Source organism: Zootermopsis nevadensis, unplaced genomic scaffold (assembly GCF_977971745.1).
Source record: "Zootermopsis nevadensis isolate Lab colony 2312 unplaced genomic scaffold, Znev_1.0 Znev_ptg000022l, whole genome shotgun sequence".
Classification (NCBI taxonomy): Eukaryota; Metazoa; Arthropoda; class Insecta; order Blattodea; family Termopsidae; genus Zootermopsis; species Zootermopsis nevadensis.
The window spans coordinates 6,978,008-7,004,497 of NW_028259154.1; the positions used below are offsets into that span (position 1 = coordinate 6,978,008).

Genomic DNA, 26,490 nt, shown 5'->3' on the forward strand with positions numbered 1-26,490 from the left:
CACGGCATTTTTATCAACGAGACTAGGGCGACCGAGTAATTCTATCCAATACAGGAATTGCTGCTACCTACAAGACCAAGTCATGGCCTTATAATCATTTTATCTGATTGGGGGGGGGGGGGGTTACCACTGAAATTTAATTTAAATTTCTTTTGTGTCGTTATTTGAATGTGTTAAAAGTTCCACATATTCAGTGCAATTCAGCCCATTTCGAATTAACGCTGTCACACTTCTCCCTGGCACTAAACACGATTTCAGCCTTGGCTTTCTCTACTGGAAAGGTCTTACAGATCCTACGTTCCTCGAAAATGACAGGTCAACGAAGAGAGACGCCGGGCCTCCAGTGGGATTCGAAATTGCTGTCCGAATTTAGGCGGTGTATACCGTGCGATATTATAATTGGTTGTGCCTCTTCTATTACTACACTACGATTATTACAATTCATAAGAATCACAGCTAAATTGTATTTCCTTGAATATCGTTAAATATCGACTATATCGAAAATGTTTTATATAAAAGTTATAGATCTTAGTGTGATCGATATTTTATGTTATGTAGCAGTTGTTTGTATAATGTGCTAATTTTGATGAAAATTACAATGTATATTTAGTTACTTATCTTAGGCCATAATTTTTAAGTTTTTAAGACAGCAAAGTCAGTACTAGGTTAGTGTGCTTGCCATTAGAGAAATTTATCGCTGTTTCTCAAAGGACATTAAGCATCGTCTTCTCTCCAATTTTGCTGCAAGACGTATGGTGAACCACCAGCCAACCCCGAGGTTTGGTTAAAATATCGACTTTCTTGAGACCGGAAGTTTCATATCTGTGTTTGCCTGACTTGGCGTTCCTACACTCAAACACAGGGTGCATTACAATTCGGTTCATGGTTAAGTAAGTCGGTGTCATGAAAACTGAAGGCGAACTCCTTGTGGGAGATATTTGATGGAATATAATTTTAGACTACTGTATTCTATTATCTTACATCGCGTAGTTTCTCCGTTTTTCATCTCTGGAAGACATAGGCTTATATGGGAGGATGGATCTTATAGAAATAGGGATCAAAACGGGATTTGGTCCTTAAGCTTCTGCAAATGGTCGCATTTATTATTCCTTTAATTCTAACAAATGGGCTGCAGATCTAAGCATTGTAGGCCACTGATTTCTGATTACATCCGTTGTCAATCTTGCGCCATTAGCCAGCGGGAAGTATTGTATTACGTTGTATCCCTGTGCGTGCCAGAAACGTTCTTTTCAGAGTTAAGCCACGCATTGTGGTTGCGATTCGGACGGCAGAAATATTGGAAACTTGTTGTCATAGCAACGGTATGCGCGACCAGCATATGTAGTTGTTTCAGGGAAATTCTGTACCTTAGGCGCGTCACACAAAGAAATCTAGTTGCAAGAAATCAGATTCTTAAAACTGGAAACTTTTATTTCATCGAAAGATACAAAAAGGCAAAAATTGTATTTGCAGCTTGGGAAAGAATTTACGAAGATGTGGAGATATAGGTGAGTCACATTTTTTGTCGGAGCGTGATGTCACAATCCTAACGGTGCGAAAGGGAATTAAGTAAATGTAGCATCTTTTCTTAATTTGTTTACAATCTTTCGGAACGAAATATTCGAGTGTGTGATAGGTAATGGGAAAGTTCTGTAATAAAAACGTAATTTTATTACAATATGTTGTCTGAAAATTAATGTTGTAACACTACAGTAATGATATTTTTTATTATAAAATTGTTAGAAAATCATTGTAATTTATAATAGATCTTGATTGAAACTATGACACGTGGTGTTAATCTTTGCACTTGCATTCTGTACATACTGTCTAATTAAGGGCTTATTTCCATTGCTACTGCAGAAAAACGGTGGGCCGCAGGAAATACGCTCTCAATGCTGCTGCAGTTGTTTCGTTTCAGCTGTTCTGATGCTGGTCGTTCTGTCTGCCCAACTTTTTATCATCTTCTTTATTTTCCACCCAGTCCTCTTGTACGTACAGAGTGTTATCATTCAGACCTTCGGATTCTCGTATGAAGTTACGAAGTACTCACGCCCCTCTGACAACTGCAACGACTTTCTTTCGTACGACATATAAGGCTCTCCAGCAGTCGAAACTTAAGGTCATCATCCCTACACCGCTCACACTACAATTGATTATTATATTTCGAATTGTCGGTTTTCAACATGGGCGCGTACGTATTCGGATATGCTTTATCAGCACAGAACGATTTTGTCCAACATAATACGGCAGTGATGTGATAGTGACGGCTTCGAGTTCCTTAATTCCTAGCCAGCAACGAAGCCTAGATGTTCGAAACACCTTCATTACTACCTCTTCACAAGTCACCAACATCGACCGTAACGAAACAGATAATGGCATCGATATAATCGATAAGTTTAACATAAAAGAAGCCTTTATAATTAAAAGTCCCCGATCTAGAATTACTAAATATTTTCACATGAATATATTTACAGTCAATAGACCCCAGGCAATAGAGTAAATTTTACAGCAATTCAACGGTCTGCAATGTGTCTCCACATAACAGTATGGGTACTGGCATGCACTCAAGTGACTTCAGATGCTTCTTTTACAACTTTGATAGTTGTAGGGGCCCCTCTTATGAAATTACATGAGCGTACAAAGTGAAGCTTTCTCGGCGACTGAAGTTGATGAAAGACTCTCGGGTTACACGCCGCGTTAGGTGGCTGAACGGTGAATAAACCATATCTTCTGCCAACGTTTCGAGAACAATCTCTGCTCTCATCCTCAGGTTAGTTTCCCATCAGCGAACGCGCAACAAAGGATCAGATTTATTACCCAACATCCCTGTAAGGATCCTTTTTACTCGGCATTGCATAAAACCGCTTAATAGATCTGCATCTCAAAAGAAAAGCGGTTCATGATTAATGGAAGCAATACAGTTTATGCGACCATCCATACAAACCAAATGAAGTTATGAGAAACCCAGTAACCTGCCTTCAAAGTGCTTAATTTCAGTCGACTCAGAAATTGTCGCCAACAGCTACGGTTGTCAGGTCGCCTTCTTTATCGTTGACTGAGGGAGTGACGTCAGACATTCATACTCCAGGTACTCAGAATGTGAAAACTCAATTGATGTCATACTGGACAGTACAAATATGTTTGTTGTTGGATTGTTCTGTATGATTTTATAGCGATTTATGTTAATGCTTTTTATCCCACATCCCACATTAGGCTACCACAAAGAATATATCAAAAGGCAGAAAAGAAGCTTCTAACTAACTAGATGACTTACGGAACCCGAAAGTTCATTACAGAATTAACAAAAGTCCTCCACAGGCTGATTGTGAATTATGAATAAAAAGCGACAGTGATCGACAGAAATTTAAAATTCTATAAAATCTTTGGGAAGACCAAGGAATGCCTCAAACCTCAATTAGCATAACCAGTCTCCTAACTAACTAAATGGCTTACCGAACCCGAAAGGTCATTACCGAATTAACCAAAGCCCTCCACAGGACCCTGTCCTGGGTCAACAAAATCCAGTCTCCTTCAACTCCCATCTCCCATAGATCCCCCCTGACTTTATCCTCCCATCTACGTCTAGGTCTCCCCAGCTGCCTCTTCCCCTCAGGCTTCCCAACCAATACCCGGTGCACACCTCTTGTTCCATCCATGCGCGCTACATGCCCAGCCCATTTCATTCTTCTCGACTTAATCACCCTGACAATATTGGGGGAGGAGTACATATTTTAAAGTTCGTCATTATGCAGTTTTCTCCATGCCCCATCGTCTTCTCTCCTAGGTCCAAATATCCTCCCCAACACCCGATTCCCAAACACCTGCAATTTGTGTTCCTCCCTCTGAGTGAGGGACCATGTTTCGCACCCATACAAAACAACAGGCAAAATTATTGTTTTGTGTATTTTAAACTTTAGTTCTTAGAAATCAGACGGGAAGACAATATTTTTAGCAGAGAAACTTCTAATTACTCTGAAGTAAATTTACAAGGGGGACTGAGGAAAGCTATGAAATGCCTTAATAAACTATAATTCTCTAATTTTTCCAGTTCGTCATCGTCTGTCTTCCCGCTTATTCTCTGGATTGGTGGATCGTCAGTTATACAACAACGCTGTTTCGTCTGCAGCAGCTATTTAGCGTCAAATAATAGCGTTCAGTGAGATATAAAGATTGGAGGAGAAGCGGTCATTATCTGTTTCAAGGTATCATCTGCCTAGAGGGACTGAAGAAAACATCTATATTTTTGTAATTCAGTGAGGTCAGATCCTAGCCGAGATTTGAACATGGCAGCTTCTGAGTGCAGGTAACAAGCTTTGCCGATTGAACCAATTGGCTCGACTATCTGTTGCCCAACAGAGCAGATTTAACTATGCAACCCACCGTTATTTCGTGTGGATGGCAAACTTGGAGTCTAACTCTAAGGGAATAAAACCGAGGAGAAGGTTGAAGGAGTCAAGACAAAATTGCATGAGGATTTTCGTATTTTGTGCCCTTCATAAAATAATAACAGATGATCAGATCAAGGATATGAGATTGGTGGGGATGTAGCAGGCATTTCAGAGGTGAGAAATGCACATTAGCTTTCTTCAAGTAGTGCTGCACTTTGCAACCCCAGGTGTACAATTAGACAGGATAAATATATTAAAGTGGGTCTTGAAAATAATGTATGAGTGTTGTTGACTAGATTCGTCTGGATCTGGTTAGGAAGCAATGGCTGAGAATGGGGATGATAATAAAATTTTGTGTTTCGTAAATTTCGGAGCATTGGCCTCGGTCAAAATAAGGCCTACTGGAAACGCTGCACCAGCTTCTTAGACACGATAAAAAGTACAGAATTTTACCTTAATTTTATAATTAAGTTTAAACTCTGTTCTTTGGTATATAATATATTATTTATGTCTGCCTTTAATTTGGGAAGTTCTTAAATCTTAACCCGGATTATTTTTATAGTACTGAGTGACTAAACATTTATTTACTGTGTCCTTCCTTACATAGGTCTAGGGCATTGTGACATATTTTACACTTCTGTCAAGGGTTTCGCGAACTACAGTTCTGGAATGACTGACCAAGATTCGTCTCGATTTTTACGGGAATGTAGACTTGTTAATCTGAAATAGAAAAATATCGTGTTACATTAAACAACAGTGAGTCGAAAGGAAGAGACAGTCGACCAAAACCGTTAAAACAAAATTTAAAAAAAAGACTTCCGCATTTACCGGCATTTAGACTTTTCAGTCAAGTTTTAGCAGTTGAGAACACATCAATAATAGTTTGAAAGTTGATCATTCAGGTTAGTTACCTCTGCTGTTCCAAAGGTTGCACTGACCTGGTTCGAATGTGACCGTGTGGGTTCAACTCGACAGCTTTCATAACGCTTGAATGCTTAACCAGCCTTCGTAGACGTTGACACGTGAGTGGCGCTGGGCGCCAGACAGTCGCAATTGACATTGGAAAAATTAATCTTCTACCTGTGGCGTGCGTGACGCAGTCCTTCAACGCGCATTTGCTGCTTGTGCAGTACAGTTGGAAATATAGTCTATTCAACTGGACAAATGTTCATTTAGACAACGTCATAACTCGCCTTCTTCTTACCCTTTTTCTTAATCTTTACAGTCACATGTACTCATTTTATAGGAGGTTGGATGACCTCCAGAGGGCGATGTGATGGCAAAAAGACGTCTCTGTCCCTGCCAGTAATCGAATCCTGGTCGTCCAGCCCGCTACCAGTCCATCATAAAGATGTAACGTCTCGTAGTATGTCTAAAAACGTCAGCCAAATTGAATTTCCGTAGAAGCTACTTAAACTACAGAGAAGGGCCTTGCAATTTGAGAGACCTCCATAATACTGAGAATATTTTACACACCAAGATGTCTAATATATGTTAGGGGCTACATAAAACCGAATAATCCTTTATACTAAATGGAATTTAGGATTAAATCAGGGATGTTTTGAATCTTTAGTAACGAAAGTTGAATGCAATCTGTTTGTTATTTTGTTAATCTGCCCCCCCCCCCCAAATTCTAATACAACTATCTAATGTTTACATTTAACTCTCGTTATATGCGGGGGTTGCGTTCCTGTAAATCGTCGCTTATAACTTGATATTAAACTAGCACGAAATTTCTTTGTTTATGAATTTATCATCTCCATCACATTCCCTGATAAGCCTGGAGAAGTTTCGAAACAGGTACTTAGACTTTAAAATTTGGTCACGGATAGGATATTGATGTTCTTAATAACACTGAAATAAAACCGCGGATAGCGAAAGAACGTGTAGCGATAGTCACCTATTACCTTCAAATATATCTACATTTTAAAATTATAGCAGTGGTCTTGTGTTTATCATAACTCAGGGCCACGTGAAGCCTTAATCCGACGTTGACAGGGGCATATTTGTATGCCCTAAGCCAGGATTCGAAACTGCGTTCCTAGTGTGTAAGTGATCTTATGCCTTACTGGCATGAATCAAGACATCGGCACTGCGACTGTTTTATGTCTCAGCACAAACGCTTCACCAGCGTACATTAAAGTGTGGAGATTTATCTTGTTTAAAATTGTTGGTAGGAAAGATCCCTAACGCACTCGAAGGGGACTGTTTTAGCACTCGCCTGTAGGGGCTTTGGAAATCGACAACGAATCTCAGTCAGGATAACCGGTTTCCTGACCGAGATTCAAGTAATGTGAACGCTTGCGGAAACGCTGTTAATATTTTCCAGACATAACTGTCGCTAAAATAGATAGCGCTGAGTTGGTCCGTAGGCTAGAAGACAGAGACGATTTGCTTTGTTGTGGAAGGTGAATTACCTTAAGACGTCTCATCTGAATAACAGAGTTGGTGTTAGTCAAGGAGTGATTTAATATGCTCAATACACCAAAACTTACGGCAGCGAAAATGAAAATGGCTCTCTCCTCGGTTGTTGCGCCGTGTAGTCTTGTAGAAGTTTATCGACGTTTCAGAAGTGCTGCTGCCTCCATCTTCAAGGCAATTGTCCCATGTCACAACAACCCAGAGGACAGGAACCTTTATATGAACTTATTTTACCTTCAATAAAATCTTCTCAGGCAATCAGCCGGGTTAAATGGTTACTCTAGTAAACCGACGTTTCGGGAACAAACTCTGTCCCCATCTTCAGGGTTCTGATGTGACTGGATCCTCGGAAATCGCTTGTGTAACTGCCTGCTCGGGACCAATGCACATGTCCGGACCCAGGTCCCTTATGAACGCTAAATTACTTATCTGATGAAACTCGGTATGAACATGTCATGGGAAGTTGTGCTGACTTCCTTAACATGAACACACCCAAGACACGAAACAGATTAAAGTTTCAGTATTTTCGTTTTTCTGGACTTGATCCATCATTCAGCACGCTAGTCCCTTGATTAGGATTAGCCCCTTCTGTCGGACCCAACAGAATAGGTATTGCCTCCCAAATACAGTATCAGATCTCCCGCGAGGTAGTAACTTCGTTTTTAGAATACTGAACGATGATTAATTCGAGAGAAACAGCAATGCTGGATGTAACGTACCATCGCCAGAAACCTTTAGAGCTAAATCAAAGTTTCGCGGCCAGGAAGCAAACCAAGGCCCTTGTCCCGTAGGAGGTCGCGTAACGGTCGTCTCTGTTTAAGGAAACTGGTCTGCCCGTATACAGACCAACGGCCAAACAACCCACGTACTAACCGATCAACACTCGTTACTTCAAAATTATCTCGTGGGTCGTGTGACTCAGCATCCAACCAACCGTCGCGAATATAGTTACTGGTTGCCATGTCAAGACGGATGTTGATACTATAGCTCTCTGCACCGCACACCCCAGAAATAACGCACACAACATAAGAGGCAAACAACTGCTAATTGACCAACAACCTAACCAAATAACTAACAAACCAACAAAACTCTTAGCTAGACAATTTTCTGCGTAACCATCCAACTATCTGATTGACTAGCCAACGGACTAAATAACTAATTGGTCGTCTAATTAACCGATCAACTAAATAACTAACAAATAAACTTATTAATTTGTTAAGAAATTAGCAAATTAAGCAACAAACAAGCAAACAAACAAATTAAACAATGTAATTTACTAAGCAATCAACTAAATAGCTAATCAAACTCGTGCATAAATGATCACTATCTAACCAATGAACCAACAAACTAATATTCCCCCATGCCCTCGAAATGCAGATGATACAAGCCTACTTTAATGACACAGTTAACACAATAAATAAGAACTACAAAGGAAAAGGTGGATCTGCAGTGTGAAAATCTAAGTATCCTTGAATATCGTGCTTTAACACGTTTATTTACGTCAGGCCTAAGCTTACAAGCCGCCACTGAAATTAAGCCAATGCAATTGAAATTTTGCTGATTACACAAAATAATATTCTAAGTGACTCGTTACGAAACATGGTCTCTCACTCTGAGGGAGGAACACAGATTGCAGGTGTTCGAGAACAGGGTGTTGAGGAGGATATGTGGGCCTAGGAGAGAAGACGACGGGGTCTGGAAAAAACTACATAATGACGAACTTAAAAATATGTACTCCTCCCCCAATATTGTCAGGGTGATTAAGTCGAGAAGAAGGAGATTGACGGGGCATGTAGCGCGCATGGATGAGACAAGAGGTGTGCACCAGGTATTGGTTGGGAAGCCTGAGGGGAAGAGACCGCTGGGGAGACCTAGACGTAGATGGGAGGATAAAGTCAGGGGGGATCTATGGGAGATTGGAGTTGAAGAAGACAGGATTTTGCTGGCCCAGGACAGGGTCCAGTGGAGGGCTTTGGTTAATTCGGTGATGACCTTTCGGGTTCGGTAAGCCATCTGGTTAGTTAGGAGACTGGTTATGCTAATTGAGGTTTGAGACATTCTATGGTCTTCCCAAAGATTTTATAGAATTTTAAATTTCTGTCGATCACTGTCGCTTTTTATTCATAATTCACAATCATCTTCCAATTCGATTTCATGCAGCTGGGAATCGTCGTTGAATGGAATGAGAAATCTGTCATGAGACTCGCTTCTTATCGAGGCTTCTCGATATTTGCCTAAGGACCTCGACACAAAAACTAAGTGACTGTAGAGGTTTACATCGTCTTGGGCGTGGTTCAGATGCTAGGAATTAAACGGTTTGTAGAACATTTTGGGCTTTCTCAGAAAAGTGTGTTTGTATTATGGTAGTCTTATGCTCGTGATACAGTCTGGTTGCGGAAATATATCCCACCAACTTTATTATCCCATATTTTCGTAGCTGCCCTCTTCTGGAAATAATTCGGGATAACACTTTACAGACTTGAGATTTGATACCTTTGTGCTGTTCCTAGAACACCGAAATAAATTTACATGTTTAGAAGCGTCGTTAGATAATTAATTCAAGGATTATCACATATGCATTAATACAAACAATTATAAATGACACAATACTGCAGATAGCTATTAGATCGACTTGATTCGGTCTGGAAGAAATGGAAGTCGGATTTAAGTGGTGTACGGGTAACATATTAAAAAATAAATTCTGTGATCGGGCTAGAACTGCCCAATTGGTCATCGAGCTGGGTAAAATTCTGTCATGTCGGCCCGTCACTATGTCTCAACTCAACATCAATTATCATTGTATTATTAAATCCATGCTGATGATGAAGTACCATTTAATAAATCAAGAATTAGACACAGAAGCCTGCATTGCAGGCTAACTCTGCATTCTATCTGGAAGTACATTATGTCCAAATAGGAAGATTGATGTCTCGTAGGTTCTGTTCAAGCGCAAAGGAAACATCCCTCTAAAATGGGGTGGGGATGAGATCCCAAGGGTCATGAGCAGAATTTCATTTCTCTTTCCGCAACGCCAGAAGGCTTGGCGCCTGCCCGACCCCAAATGCTATAAAACGACATCGACCGTCACACAGCTTGCAGATCCCTCCGTCGACACAACTCCGTCCTTTCTCTCTTTCTCTCAAGCACTTCCGCTTATGAAATTACGATGAAGCAAGGTCATTCTTACAGAACTAACAACTGCCGTTTCCAAAATCAAATGATTCGGTGTCGAGTTTACAACAGCCCGAAGCCCCGTGTAACAGTTAACACCCAGCTCATCCCTCAAGCAACAGGAAATTCCTTGTCGGCTGTCCACTTGTTTGTCACATTCCCGTCATCATCATCATCATCATCCTTTCCCGTATTAGGCCGCGAGGCCTGTTACGGTCTTGTATTTTCCGTCCATCTCTTCTGAGGTCGGCCGAGGGATCCTTTCCCAGCAGGGCAGTATTTCAAGATTGCCTTTGGGAATCTACTGTTGGTCTGGACAGCTGGAAGCTGTAAGATGGCACCCCCATCACTGGACTCGCCCTCCTTCTGGCTAGCAACCAGAGGGAGGTTAAAACACTCTGCTTTCAAGTCTTGTACAGGGAGAAGCCGGACGGATCTCAATGATGTCACATTCCCATCTACTTTTTATATTCTGCTTCCGCGACCTGAGAAATCACCATGTCGTGACGTCAACGGATCCACATAAAATATTTCTTAAATTGGTATCACAAATTAATAAGCTTCTTAAACAAACAATTTAATACCAATAAAGCATCCTTTAATTCAAGATAGGTGCGGGGAAACAAATTTACTGCTTAACCCTTTTGGATGGAAATCGATTAAATAACCTATAGGAATTCAATCTGTACCGCAAAGAAATCACAACTCTTCACCATTACGAAGATCAACTCGTTAATGCTGGTTAAGGAAATAATTACTGTATGCAGCTAGAATTATACGAAACCCATTCTATGCAAAATGAAGAGTTATTGGTTGTCGAAGTAGGTGGAACACATAGTTACCATTGAGCTTCAAAGATTTGATATTGGCCTGCGTTTATGTAATTGACGACTAAGAATACTTCTGAAAAAGTTTTACTCTGTCATTTGAAATGCAGACATTAAATTTAATTGGCTTTCAGACGCACATAATATCATATCAGGAAGACAGATTTATTGGTACAAAATACGTATCTAAAGAAACCTATATTTATTACTGTGAACTAATGTGTTATTTTACATTGCAGTTGGGATAGTCGTCAATTTTGTTGTAGAAGGGACTTCACATTTGGCGGGTGTTACGGTGCAAGAACAACTACCTCATCCATTGCAGATGTGTTGAATCAATAACGGTGATAACTAGTTATTGATCAAAATAGTATCACCACATGACACGTTCAGGGAGGGGTGTCTAGAAGCCGGCAATATAGTTCTCTGTTGATGGCCGTCTTTTGTAACACCGTGTTGTATTCTGCAAGTTTACCAACGTTTAAGAAGTCCTTGCTGCCTCCATTTGCAGGGCACTAATCGCCCTGATGAAGGAGGCAGCTACAACCCAAAAGACAGCCATCTTCGTATTCACCGCCGAGAAACCCACAAATCCTACTTAGCTCTCTGTTGTTAATGATTGATATCAAATCTGTGGAGCACTCCCCCTAAAATGTTAAGTGATGGAGGTGAATGCCTGAAATATTCTTGATTTTCTGTCGGAGAAATCAAAGCAATAAGAAATGTAGTTAAAAATCAATCACTGATTTTTTTGTAGTTGTCTATAACTAACTAAAGTGACTCTATGGAGCAGAATCCGTGTTGAGAATCTGATATCGTTTAACAACAGAAGAAATTACCTGCATTTTGCTAAACCCAAAGATTCATTACAACATTCATAAGAGTCTGTCACAGGATATTTTCTTCAATAAGATGAATCAAGTCTATATATTACCAACTGTATGTCTAAACATTAATTTTAATATCATCCGTTCAATTAATCCTAGATCTTGCGAGTGGTATTTTCTCTTTCCTCTTTCCAACTAAAATTTTGTAAATATTTTTCATTACCGTATGCTTGTTACATGCCCAATATATATTGTCCTCCTCAGTTTGATTATTGCTATGATCAGATGCTAAAACGATTTTAGATTTTTATAGCAATTACTATTTTTTTGCATTTATATTATTTGAATTGCGATAACTTGATTTTTTGGTAAAATCCTTTTCGGAATATACACATAATTTCTTCTACCTCCCCCCCCCCCCCCCCCCCGGACTCATTCGTTTGTGTGGTAAATTCTTTCAGTCTTTTTTTGTAAAAACAGGTTTTCATATTTAAATGTTACCCCGCCAGAGTACATGTCTGACGGCCAATCAAAATTTCGAAAATAACTCGCTGTTTGAATGTACCAATAGCATCATTTGTTGTTGTCCTGTGGGCGAATGTGTTAATGGTGGACGATATAAACGCCATACAACGTTTGAGTGCTGTATTCGAAGATTGTTTCTTGTTGAAGACTCTTCAGTTTGCAGCAGTATACAATTGTATTTTGATTTTCCCAGCACAATCAAACGGTAAGAGAGCATTCTTAAAGGTTATAATATGTAACCAACTGTAATTGCTGTTGTTGATAGATTTCATGCAGGGATTCTTTGTTCGACAGACGCCATGGGAATGGGGTTGGCGGTTGCATCGAAAATAAATTAAAAATACATTTATTATATTATTATAAATGTACATAAGTGTAATGTTAGCAGGTAATGTCAACAGTTTTCACTAGAAGTCAGACTAAAATTTATTAATCCAGAGATTTATAACCTATTTTAGTAAAACTTGCTGCGTTTGTAATGGAAAATTGGGTATTGTGTGTAGGGTTCCATAGATCCTTCATAGGCTTAAGCCAATGTAGAACATGTTATAGCAAGAATACGGTACTTGTTTCTAATACATAGTTATGACTGTAGTGTACAGTTATCTGCAGTATAACCTCAGAAATAATTATAGAAAGAAGCATTCACACTGTTACATGAATTAAATTTGGAATATATATGAAGACTTGTAATTGTTTTCTTCGTTAACATGATTTTTCATTAAGATTCATTGGTGGTTAATGGAACAAAGTAGTTTGTCAATTCTTGGTTTTAACAAACATAAAATTTCATGTTCCTGTCATATCAATGATTAGAGTGTAATGTGACAAAATTTACCATCACTGTGCATATTAATTTTCTGCACTTTATTGCTTGGCCTATGGTGCTTAAATCATGATTATCACTGCAGATGAAGGTAAAGAAGTTTCCTAGGTACATTTTGGTATTGACATTTTGGTTTTTGCAATATATTTTAATCAATTACATTGTTTCCATGTTCATGATTACTGTTATATATTATTATATTTTATTAGTATAGGATTGTCAGTGTTAGTTGTGGGTATATGCTCTTCCTGTGGCATTGAACCGTTATTCATGTGTTCAAGAAATTCTCCTGTTTTGGAACCAGAAAGGCTGTTCAGAAAAGCTTGCTATTGTAAAAATGGGTTGAAGGAATTATTTAAGTATCTGAGAGTTTTTGCTTTGGGAGAAGGAAGGAGCCCAATTTTAACACAGAACTGGTCACCTTGCACATTCCAGACCTGAAAACTTGAAGCAGAACATGTAGCCGGCAGGTGACATGTTCTAATCAATTTCCTAATGGTAATATTACTACTATTACTACATATGACTGTCTTTTCAGTTACTTATGCACAAGAGATATTTTGTCCAACACATTTTTCATGAATATTCCAGGAGTTCCAGATTTGTATGTGGGAATATTATCCATGCGTGTAATTTCTAAGAAGTAATTTGCAAAGTTCATATCATTATTTCTCCTTATTGTTGAGTATCTCTAAGTATTATAACTAAAGCTAGTTGATATTGAATGTGACAAAATCATTGATAGTTTTATATACCTTTCTCTGTAACTAAACATGTTCATTGTAGCTCTTGAGATAACTGTGTGTGACAGGATTTTCTCGTCTAAAAATCTGCAAAATATGTTACCTCATTGGTGATAAATTCAAAGAAAATTTTTATTGTGGTTCCTATTAGAAAGTTTTGGTTAATGGTTACTTGCATGCCCTTCAGAGGCAGCCAAAAATTTAAACAATTTTATTCACTATAATTCTTGCTAATGCTTGTCAGGCAACTGCGTTATGTCCAACTTCTTCGATGTAAATTAATTTGTCCACTGTTCATGTGAAGTGTTTGTCATAAGACACAGGATTTATATGCTGCATCACATTTTCTTTTAATGTAGGGCTCAGTAGTTCTTTATATGTTTTACTTATTATGTAGTATATAGCGGTAGAAGTAATTTTGGCAGATTTTGACAAAGTTATTTTTGTTGATACTGTGACTTTATAGTATAGATATAATTATAATATTACAGATTTTAGTTTACAGAGTTGTAAAATCATCGGTTTCAGTTTATGGTTAAGCAAGACATGTCAAATTTTAACTCCAGGAATTGTTTTACACATATAGATTCATAGTCTGTTTCCAAGAGAACCATTCTTTAACAAAATATGGGTTTCATGTCATTGATGTTTACTTAGAACATTTTTCTTTACCAGTATGCTAGTAATTATGATAATGGAACACAGAGGCTCATTTGATCTGATCCTTTGCTTGTTGAATCCAAGATAAATTAGCAGACCTCTTTCCTTAATCTCCATTTGTATGCTTTCCTTCTGTTCCAAAATGTCTTCCCTCCAATTATCTGCATTTCGTCTTTCCCCATTTAAGTTAATCTTCATCCCATTGCAACCTCCATAACTTAACCACAATTTTTGATGAAGAGTATGAATGAAAAGTTTCTTGTTGTGTAATTTCCTCAGTTTTGTGGTTATTTATCTCAGTTGTGTTTTTAGAAGGGTGAATTTTTAAGTCTACAGCGATTAATTATTCACTGTGTAAGTACTGGCACTATGATAACCTTTACTTTAGGCAAGCCTGTGGGGTGAATGACCTATAGAATGTATTGATTTCTGCAACTTCACATAGTAGTCTCTCATTTGTCTCTTTCAGACGTTTCCTTGGGTTGCAGGTTTGAACCTTTCTCCCAATGAGCAGAAAAGAACATGTATTTGTTCATACATATTTCAGTGTTAAGTTAGACACAATAAAATATCACAAGAAAAATGTTTATACTGATTCAGATAATTAAACATGGAAATGCTATTGGAGAGTGAGAAAAGTAAAATTATCTGTGTGCCTAATCACCCTATAGAAGTAAAAGTAAAGGTGTCCTACTGTAAACCATGTAGGTACTTGGGGGAAAGAGGATGTGTACCTCCTACTCATTTGTAACCTCAGCACTAGGTGGGGGTAAGTGGTTAGCATCATGCCATGGCTGTGCATTACCTCCAGGAAAGGACCCTGTTACCCATTGGGTAGGTCTGGATGCAGAAGCTAGAGGAAGAATCCTCTGCCCCCTCCAGGGATTGAACCCCAGTCATCCAGTCCATAGCCCTCGCTACCATGTCATGAAGGCATTCAAAAAAGCGGAGGTGAAGTTCGACACCTTATTGACCATAATGGCTGAAAAATGTGTGTTCAGTATTCCAGCCACTTCTGTCACTTGGAAAATAACACTTAATGTGAGACTGGGTGGACCTGAGCTGTAATGGAGGTAGTGGCGAATATAAAATTTTTTACCTCTACTTGAAATACAATTCATGACAGCCTGGCTTGTATCCAGTCTCTTATCTGACTGATACATCGCATCTAGTTAAAACAAATTACATCCAAACTTTAACCTAGGATTCAGTATTAAAAATACATTCCTCTGTAAAAATTTATATAGTTCTTGTTTATGTCAAATACTGCCATGGGAAAATTAAATGACAGCTTAGTATGGAAAGAAAAACATAACTCATGATCTTTATTCAGTTTATGACTCTGGTATGCTAGGGACAGAAATGTTTATTTATCCATGCTAGTCATTATGTTCTTGCATTCTAACAAACACCAGTGGTTATTGACATAAGACTGCTGATACCAGTGGTTGTCTAATTTGAGTAAATTGAATGGTGAGGGCACTAGTTATTTTTCCTGCCACTTAACCATTCACCTTTGGTGCAGTAGCTGACAAACCTTCAGCCAGTAAAACCTGTCTAAAATTGAAATCGGTCTTTACTGAAAATTGTCTCTGGTCCAAAAAGGTGAAAACTAATGTAAAATTATTTCTAAAAAGATCATTTTGAACATGTTGATTTTGATCTTCTGGGTTGTAATGCCAAGTAACACTGAGGTTTAACAGTGAAGTAAGCCCTCAAGATGGAGAAAGTATGTTTCTCTAAAATGTTGGTATCGCCAGTATAGCAGGCACAGTAGTTTTTGGCCGTTGGAGAAGCTAGCGGAAGGACCTACTCTGTGAACTTGAGGTGGCAAGGTCAGTGTTTGTTTTGTTTGGACATTCAGTCCGATTGACTCGCTCCTAACCTTCCCCTTGAATATTCCACGGGCCAAATACTACTGCGACAACTATACCGGCATTGCAAACCAGGAGACCAACAATAACATCTTCACTACATTAAGAACCTCAAATCTCACATTTATGTCACGTATAATGGAGGCTCTTTGTCAGTAAGTGTGTGTGTTTTCCAGTGTAACAAAAAGGAATGCTAAATTTCAGCATTTTGACTTTGAATTAAATAAGGAATTTCCATTTGTAGAATTTGAGGTTTTCACAGCTGTGAGTCTGAAGATTGCTGTCTTCTGGGTTGTTGCGCCATGTAGTCTGGTACATGTCCACCAACGTTTCAGAGGTCCATGTTGTCTCCATCATCAGGGTGATGATGGAGACAGCCTGGACCTCTGAAACTTCTACCAGACTACACTGTGCAACAACCCAGAAGACAGCAATCTTCGAATTTCCATTTATTATAATTTAATGGCAAATTTGTGACTAGTGATTTTAACTATAAACAAGACATTTGAAATGCAAACATGCATGAAGTATGTTTTGAACAGAAGCCTGTCCAAAAAGGGAAAATGTTTAGACACCTTGGAATTCTATTACAAATGGGTTTATTGCAGTGTTACAAAAACCTGATGATCATCACTAGCAACCACTAGACCATACAACAATCCAGTCAAACTTAAGCCAAGTCATTATGTCCAATTTCCTTTGAAAGTCCAGTTTAAGTATCATTCCAACTACAGCATTGTACTGAATAATAAACTTAATACATAATAACATACAAAATTATCAATTAAATTGGAAACATGTTGAGAGGACTTAAATACTTACTTCATTAATGGTTATTGTAGTGTCAGCAAATTATTTCTTTATATGTAGGATTTGAGGTTTTCACAGCGTTGAGTCTGAAGATTGCTGTCTTCTGGGTTATTGTGCCATGTAGTCTGGTAGATCATCAGGGTGATCCCCCTGATGACGGAGGCAATATGACCTCTGAAACTTTGGGGGAAATCTACTAGACTACACGGCGCAATAACACAGAAGACAGCCATCTTTAATTTATTTATAGACTTGAAAAACTACTAATGTCCCCTAGCTACTAACAGAACTGAGATGAAGTAGCAGAACTGAAGAAAGTATGAGAAATTTTGCATTCTTACTCATCAAGGGTTGTTGCTGTTGCGGTTAAATTACAGCGGTTACAGTAGGATAAAAATTAAACTGAAATGGGGAAAGGAATCAGATACATGGTGGGATTTCTTTTTGGAATTGAAGGAAGGCATAAAGAGGATAGAGGTCTGCTAGCTTAGCTTGGATTCAACTAGTGCAGGATTGGGTCAAATGAGAATCTGGGTTATATTATTATAATTACTTTTGTACTTGTACAGAAAAACGTTTAAGTTAAATCAACATCAAGCACATGAAGGCTTCTTAGTAAGTCTTGCTTAACCCGAAACTGGAACAGTTTATTTTACAACTCTGTAAACAGAAATTCAGAACATTATGATAACTATATCATAAATTCAAAGTCTGTACAAAAAATACTCTCAGAGAAGTCTGGCATAAAGCAGTTACAAGACAGTTCAGTTCATTACAAATTTTTAATTGCTTCTGAAGGGGATGCAGATAGCCATTAACAGAACCACTGTCTATAGTAAGAGTGACAATTATTGTTGTACTACCTCCAGATAGTGCATAAAAATTATCACTTCATAAAAAGACAACTTTGGTAGTGGTACCTCATCGATGCTCGAAGAGTGATGAGATATCTTTAAGATGTTGAAATAGGTTGTCATGTTAGGAGGTGAATGATACTGGCATTCATGAATTGCAACTAATTGGTTGGGTGTAATAAGCTTATTAATAATTTCAGCTGCTGTAGAAATAACCTTGTATTGCAGGGACTGAAGTATTCTGGTTTGATCCCACGAAAACAATCTGTGCTAACAATAAAAATTGTTAAAATTAATGTAGGTTAATTTAATGGTTCTATACCCGTGGGCCGTATGCGGCCCGCTGATGTGTTTGTGCTTTTCGCATACTTTTTTGTAATATTGTATCACTCACAGCACAAGTTATGCTAAGTGAAGAAACACTGAACACATTTATTATTGTAAAAAAATTGCGTAAAATGCGAACCCGTATACATAATTTAACAGTAGAAAGCGTTTATATCTGTAAAGGCAGTTTTGTAAGGAAAAAGCAAGTCTTTGACCAGCGGGAATTAGACATTGCTGTTCGTAACTCAAATCGTAACATTTGCCTTGATGGTCATAGATTGTTCTGCCGTTTTTTTTGTGAGTAAAGTTTTCTCCACTTCGGAATTCAATAAGATTAATTTCATTTGTTTATATAATTCTGTGTAATTTTTGGTGTGCTGAAGGTAAAGTTACTTTTGTTTTTGAATTTCAGAACGTAGCGTTGTTTTAGTTTTCCGCGTAGCATTTAAGGACGATGAAAATACACGAGTAATGTGCACAAAACGGGCTCAAGAACCTAAAAGAAATGCACTGCTCTTAAAAGTTAAACTTAAATGAAAGTATAATATTAAAATGGTCTTAAAAGGATATTGTAAGGGTGTGAGCTTTTTAAAACTGTCTGTGGTAAGGTGTTAAATACTATTTGGGAGTTTCTTGAACATGTGAATCACGAGTATGGCCCTGTGCCATTGAGAATCATCAGATCGTAGATCGCCTGAAGGTAGTGAGTGTGGCTCCCGAGAGGCCTCTTACTCTGTTGGCATTGGGTTTTGTGAAGGTGTGCAGTGTAAAACAGTTTCAGATGAGTGCAGATAATTTTAAGCTCTGCGTGTGTACTGGACTGCGGACAGCATCGGTGGCTCCTCCCTTCAGATCGGGTGGGGTCCACCTTTTGCTGTCTGGTACGTTACTCTTTAGTAAATCGATTGTTCTTTCGGTCTCCAGCTGAGTAACCCAGTCTCTCCGTCTGCGCCACCAGTGAAAAGTATCCTCGACGACAGCCATGGCCGATGAAAAGGAAGGTAGGTCAATGGTCGGACGAACCTTCTGATTGTGTGTAGTTTGTTTAATGTTGTCATTTGTTGTTTTTAATTGAAAGACTAATGATAGCGGTTTCATGATAGCCTAACTTTGTCCGTCCAGTTCAAAGTACCAGATGCACGAAGTGGTAAATATCCAGTGTTTGTACTAAATTGCATTTCCTACCAGTGTATGGGTTTATCATTGTTCCATTAGACGGTCTCATACGATCGCGTTTGACCTCAACTGTGTGTGTAAGTATGGGAGGATGAACGAACTTCGTACGTTGGAGCACGTTCTACCATTTGCATTTGCTATTTGGGAGTTTTCTTTACCATTCACTGTCTTGCCATTGAAGGAGAGAACTGGCAACAATGAGCGGAAGAAGGCTTTATACTACCCGGATGCTCCGTGTTCGGATTGTCTGCTGTCTGATGTTAAAGAGACATGAGCCCAGCATTCAAGCCATGGTTCGCTGCTTGCTTAGCTCACGAGGCTTTCTTGTTTTGAAGACCATTAAAATCGGGATTTTCTCCAGGCCAAGTGACAAGCATGAAACCAAGTCAAATTTTGTGTGTGTGTGCTCGCGCGTGTGTCGTATTCTGGCACCAGCTGTCGTGGTTTTCTTCAGATCGTCAATTGAATTCCGGTGTATTGCCTTATAATTCACGACAGAATTGTCCATAATTCTGCCCAACTTTATAATCTTCCCACATTCTCTGTGTAGACCTGTTAGACGTAGAAACTAGTAAGAGATTCGTTATAAATTTTACGAAGATGGCAGTCTTCTCGATTGTAGCACCGTGTGGTCTGGTAGAAATTTACCGTTTCAGAGGTAGCTACTTGCTTCGTCCATTATCAGGGCGCCCTGGTGATGGAGGCAGCAAGGACATGGAGACTCGTTAACATGTACATGAAGATGTTTATTCGTGTTGGAAATGTTTAACATAGACCATTTTTCGACTTGCACTAGGCAACCCGCCCATCTTCTCGGTTTTTTTTATTTGCCTCGCATGTTTTGAAGCGAGATGTACACGGCATTTTCAGGGTCCTGGCGCTGTGTAGACTGGTCAGTACATGGCCGACGTTCTTCGGAGAAGCGTAACGTCTCCATCTTCAGGGCTGAAGATGGAGATAGGGGTTTCAGCGGCGTAGGTTACCTCCGTGGTAATAGTCTTTGAAGGACCTTGGCCGCTGCACATACGGGAGGTTTCTTAAGCTATTTAGACGTCTGGCAGGTCTCCTTGGACAATTGATCTGCCCGTCTCAAGGCCTGTACCTACACAGAATAGCACGACACATGCCTTGAGCGGGATTCGAACCCACGTCCAGACTGCACGGTCGCTGTGACCGGCAATGAAGTAGGCTACTTGAGCTGAATTGGCCATTATGGCTCTTGAGTTGCAGATAGTTAAGAATTGGTAATTGTAGCTTATATGTGAAAGGACAGGACATTAGGTGCATCATATAGGTAAATTAATGTTATGCAGTTATCAAGGTATAAGCCCAGTTTAAGCCCAGGGGTGCCAAAACATGTATACACATAATACGGAATATTAACTTTGTAATCGATCTCCGTGTGTTGTGTTTACGAGAGGAACCTACTGTGCTCTACACTTAACAGATGGCACCTCAGTATCTTTTCACATGATTTGAATATGCAAAATGCTTAAGGTCGATTGAGTTTTGAGCCACTCATATTCATAAAATGTGTGTGTGCATGTTTTTGGGACAGTTTGTGTATGATCAGGTACGACGCACCACGATTACCAGCTCACGTGCCAGCTGCTAAGGTTTTGTAAGCCAGATATTGTATGCCCCAGATGTTTCGAATCCACTGTTGGCAAACCTTATCAAGATTCTTGTGCTCAGACGATTCCTCCGAAACCCTAAATCCAGTTCTTTGAGTCGACCTCCCAGACATACGCTGGGAAATGTAACTCTCCGCCCGTTTAGAATTCGAATCATGATGAGGGCTTTAGATTCACGGATATAGAACGTAAGATATTCCGGAAAAAATATTTACCAGAGGCGAAAGTCCAGCTGTTTGTTTGAGCTCGAAAAATATATATCCATTTGTAAGAAGACAATATACTAACATTACTTTTACCCCTCTTTTACTAAACAAGCATAAAGATACGATACAATGGCGCGTGCATGCCATACATCATTGCACGCAGGCGCTATATTTTTTCGATAATCCCGTATTTGATAAGCACGATGCAGTGTTTAGTCACCAGTAGGCGCTGCTAAACCATCAGCTGTACAGGTTCTGTAACGAGGCTACTGGTGGCGTAGGCCTCACTATCATTGTCTCTTGAATGCAGGTAATGTGCGGGAAAGACCAGTCTTTACCGCATAAATTAAAACATCCCCTCACAGTCTATTTCATGCTGAATTTCCCATGAGGTGATTCGTCAGCTTTGTAATCTGATACTTCGTCGGCCACGTCATAGGGATGTCTGGTTGCACTTATTAGTGTAGGATGCGCCAAATGGAAACGTTCACAATCAGGTCATCGGTCCCAGCATATAAGTCGAGGAAGTCTGAACGATACGTATCACAACTAATCGCCAACTGCTGCCTTAATGCCAATAAAGTAATAGAAACGGCATTATAACAGCGTTTAATCTTGCGACAGAACGTACTATAACAAATGGTTTTGTGCGCTGGGCTCCTACACAGATGGTTATAAATTTGAATGCTGGTTGAGTGAGAATTTTTTATATCTTGCGATTGTAGTAGATGTGTGTTGAAAATAATTTTTTTTATTATTATATTTTCTGAGATGAAATATTTGAGTGCCTTCGTTAAAATTGTCGGACATAACCTGAAAGTTTCGTCGTTTGCCATTTTTGAAATTGTTGACATTTTTAAACGACATACAAAATTGTAGCGTTCCGCGTCCATTAGAAATGTAATGTAAGGAGTTTAGAGGGTTGGGGGAGGGGTGGCAGGTAAGGAAGGTTGTTTCTTGCCCGTGCTATAAACATAATTTCCCAGAGGCAGTATTTTGTAGCTCACTGCCTCAGTTTTTACCCACAGGCTAGTGACGTAGGCGATACGTACAATTAGGTTGCGGGTACTGTTGATATGTTTATGATCTGTCTCCACACCAACATTTCACATAACTAGCTCCAGTGACACATGCGTTATCAGCGGCAGACCAAAAGCTAAATAGGCTATAATGCTATGTTTACACGGCGAGAGTTTATAGCAGTGCTTCCCAAACCTGGGTAAATTACCCAAAAAGGGGTAAAAGTGTTTTTTCTTTGTGTAACGACACACCTCGGAATACACATTAAAATTTACCGTAAAAGTACAAGAAGTACTCTGAAGAAAGCGATCAGTCATTGTGCACCGACACTCTAAAGCATTCTAACAAGTATTTATTTGCTATTTAATAAGTTTTTGATTTTACATACTTGGGAAATACATTTTCAGACCACAAAAATGATACAGATATCAAATTATAGGAATGTAATAAGATGAATGGTGTTATTATAATACATTTTGGCAAACATGACAGTTGATACGAAATTGCGTTTACACAATATTACCCCAAAATCAGCACTCAGTTACAGCAGTGAAATATGGTGTGTTCTGTTATGGGTCTTAAGGAAAAATCACGGCAGGGTAAGAGCACGCAGGTTTTTCGTTCACGAGCCGTGAGCGAACGAGTAAACAAACACGTCAACCCGCGAATATCGACTTTACATATGACGAACAGAGTGCGCATTATTTACTAACGGGAAATACGACAGTTTCTTACAAATTCATCTTCTGGAGCTCAGGACAGTTTTCGGGTTTGTGGCCGCAGTTAATCAAATCCTTACCCAGAAACAGAATTTGCCTTAGCGCCATACGTCTCTGTCCGAACAACAGAAAACATGTTTGCCGGGATTCGAAGAAAGGATAAATTTTTCTCTCGCCCATGGGTGTTGGGGTCAACAGCACCCCCCTCCAAATCTTTAAAATTAATCAAGTGTAATAAAAACCTGACATTTTTGAGTGAAGGCAAATGAAATTGCGATTTTTTTCTTCGTGCCTCTTCTCATTATTTTTTAATTTATTTCCTTCTTATAGAGAACACATTTAATATTAATTGTTGACTTTTTACAGGAAGAATGGAATGTAACCAAATTATAACATAGAGTAAATCTTTGTATTATTTTCAACTACCAACAATGTAAATATCGAACGACAATGGTCAGGTTTTTTAGGAACACCTGCGTGTCTAACAATGTAAGATAATGATTTGAAATTTATAAATCACACCTGTAACATTATTGGCATAACAATTAAAATTGTTACGTCATAGTTTTCGTTGACATTGTTGTATTTCATTAGTTTATATTGCCGTTAACAATCTGGTTTTCTTAGTCTGAAAGGAACTGATCTGTGAATCGCTTGTAGAAGAAGTGCGTCTTAAACAGAATACTTTTGTGCTATTTAAGAATAGTGCCTTACACTCTCTGAATTTTGTTATTAATTCGATTGTTTATTGCTGGTGGACATCTATTTCCCTTCCCATGGACGAAGAGAGTGGTAAAGACTTTTTCTTATTTTATTGTTATTATTATTTATCAACATATTTACATGTGTTTGTTAATACTTATGAACACTTACAAGAAAATTAAGCTAGAGTCTTTCTTTCTAACACAATTTAAAATAATGTTAGACTGACTTTTGTTATTTAAGGCAAAAATTGATTGCAATTGAATGTTCCAGTAAACAATTAGAAATTCGAATGCTTGAAAGAACAAGGCGTTTTAGTATCCGAAAATCTTGATGAAACAGTAAGAACCCTTAAGAGTCTGGTGGTAAGTATGTGTACCACCTGCTTTCACGATTAATAACCCTTCATTGTGTATTTGTGGGTTTCGTATGATTCTCAGGGTAAACAGCGATCATTTTCTTAAACGACATTAACCGATTGATCGTTGTATTGGTGAAGTGTAGTGTTTTTCTTGCGGTGCGGACTGAATTCTTAGATAATATTTAGACGATCTTCGGCTTCAGATGATTAATAAACGGGGCGCAGATTGAGAAAAATAATTCGAAATCTTTACATTTCTTGATACATCAACTTTGTTAAAGTTTCTTTGTCAGCTGTGAATTTGTTTTCTATATGCAGTAGAATTGCTTCAATAAAGTGTAAAGCACTCCAGGTTTTTTTTACTGAAGAAACAATAATTGTTACGTCATAATTTTCGTTGACATTGTTATATTTTATTTGTATTTATTATTGACGTCAACAATCGCCTTTCGTTACTGTGGAAACAAATAGGCTGGGAATCGCTTGTGTAAAAAGTGCGTCGTACACAAGGTACTTTTGTGCAATTGAAAACCTTTTGAAAATAATGCAATATACACATTTCATACGAATTATTGAGACATTTCGTTATCATCGGTTGTTCCTGAGATATAATATGTGGATACATTTGTGAAAAAAGGATACAACTATATCCACCAGATGACAACACCTCAATCGCCTGCATTATTATTATTATTTATTCCTGCTATATACTTACTTCCTGACTTTCCTCATGTGTCATTTTGTTATCACAGCTTGTTGTTTCTTGGCTCTACAACCCGGTTGTAGGTTTTCGCCGCCTCCTTTTCGGAGGTTTTTTGGTCTTGAAGTGTGCATTTATGTCAGACACTGACATGTTGTGGATTCGTACTCAATCATCTGTTTCGTTTCTTCGGCAGTCCACATCTTCGTTGTTCTCTTTGCGTCCTCCGCGTCCTGCATTTCTGGTCTCGTGGGAGTGAATAAAAGTTCAGCTGTGTAGAACTTCGTAGAGCACCAATATTCAGAGTTTATTGTGGTCAAGGGCCCAAATCGCTGTATGGTTTACAGGACGACAGCTTATCTCAGCTCCCTTTTCTCTCTTTTCTTCGTTTAGACTTTAGACTAAGGAAAATACCTGCTCTCGCGACCGTTTACGCGCAGGTACCTGACTATGATCCCAACTGTATTCTCTAAACCCTAGCCGTGTAAACGTAGCATTTGAATATGACACAAGGTCTGTCGAAGTAATGACTGGATAATTCCACCGGCTGAGGTTAAGCGACAGTATGTGCTTTGTAATGTGTTAAAATTATTCGTGATATTTTAAGGACCAATAAAATTATGTTTTAACATTTTATGCTCAGAAGTGGCCCCGCATTGATAGCTGTAGGAAGGTCACGTTATGTATCATGACGGAGGAGGCTGACCATCCTTTCCTCGTGCAGCTGGCCTCTTGAAAGAAATTGGTGTTCAAAGTCGTTACGCCTTTAATTTGTAATTTCGGGTTTGTGAAAAAGCGTGGTACAACTGGCGCGGGCCACATCCTGATTCCTATCTCGTCTGCTGCTTTATGTAGCTACATTTGTCACTCATACTTTTGGTTTTAAGACCGTACCGTAAAATGTTAAGTTTTCCAGCTAAAAATTGTCAGATGCAGGAGCAAACTTAAAATATGTTACTCAAGAATAATTTATACACATTTCAGTATGATTTTTTTGAATACATTATGACAATTTGTTATATTTTAATAAATATCGTTAAAGGTAATGAAAGGTGGATATTAGTTTTAAAAAATAACGTTGCGAGCCCAACGAGAAAAGTTGCTGGTCCTAAGGAAGAAAAAGTTGGACCACCCTGTTTTAAAACAGCTGAACGCGAGTAAATATACTTAAGATAATTTATTCTGAGCCAGCACGATTTGAAATTAACGATAATTTCGTCACGGTTAGGGCCCTTGTCCACGACAAGAATTCCGCCGGCCGGTAGACAAAACCGGGTGGCCTTGTCCACGGAGACGGCAGGCGCCCGGAAAATGTTTCACTCGAGTCGAGGTGAGTCTGTGCACGGGTGCGGTAGAATGGATACGGATGTGTGCACGCTCATTGCACTATATTATTTTTACAAAAAGAAACAGTGACGACGTAGAAGGTATTGGGTGCATCCTGTGTTGCAAGACCGATTTAAATTTGGTGCATTTAGTACGCTGTTTGAAAAACTACGACAGGACGACGCAAAGCATGTTAATTTTTTTAGAATGTCAAAAGAAACATTTGACAAGTTACTGACAATTTTATGAATCCATTTGAAACATGAAGACACCAATATGTGGAACTGCAAAGAAAAGAAAGAATACTACAGACTATGAAACTTGCACGCTCTCTCAAGACCAACTGATGACTGACGGCGAGCTCGCCGGCTCGTGGATACGTAGACATGTTAA

The 26,490-nt window shown here is 38.9% G+C and overlaps 1 protein-coding gene and 1 long non-coding RNA gene across 3 annotated transcripts in view; one reads left to right on the forward strand and one right to left on the reverse strand.

The window, feature by feature from the left end:
* Positions 1-4,953: 4,953 nt before the first annotated feature.
* LOC147872980 (uncharacterized) lies at positions 4,954-5,499 on the reverse strand. The gene is made up of 2 exons (XR_015536589.1): positions 5,327-5,499; positions 4,954-5,108 (listed from the first exon to the last, which is right to left on the reverse strand). It is a non-coding gene; the product is annotated as an uncharacterized LOC147872980 (long non-coding RNA).
* A 6,709-nt stretch (positions 5,500-12,208) lies between these two features.
* The window catches only part of stai (stathmin), a 34,764-nt gene continuing 20,482 nt past the window's right edge, over positions 12,209-26,490 (forward strand). Inside the window, exons 1-2 of one of the 2 annotated variants that reach the window (XM_022066519.1) lie at positions 12,209-12,364; positions 19,178-19,254. In XM_022066519.1, coding sequence (XP_021922211.1) covers positions 19,236-19,254 — 19 coding nt within the window. In that variant the 5' untranslated portion in view covers positions 12,209-12,364; positions 19,178-19,235. Of the gene's footprint in view, positions 12,365-19,177; positions 19,255-23,646; positions 23,801-26,490 lie in introns of those variants that run through there. The other variant, XM_022066526.2, reaches the window with a different exon arrangement.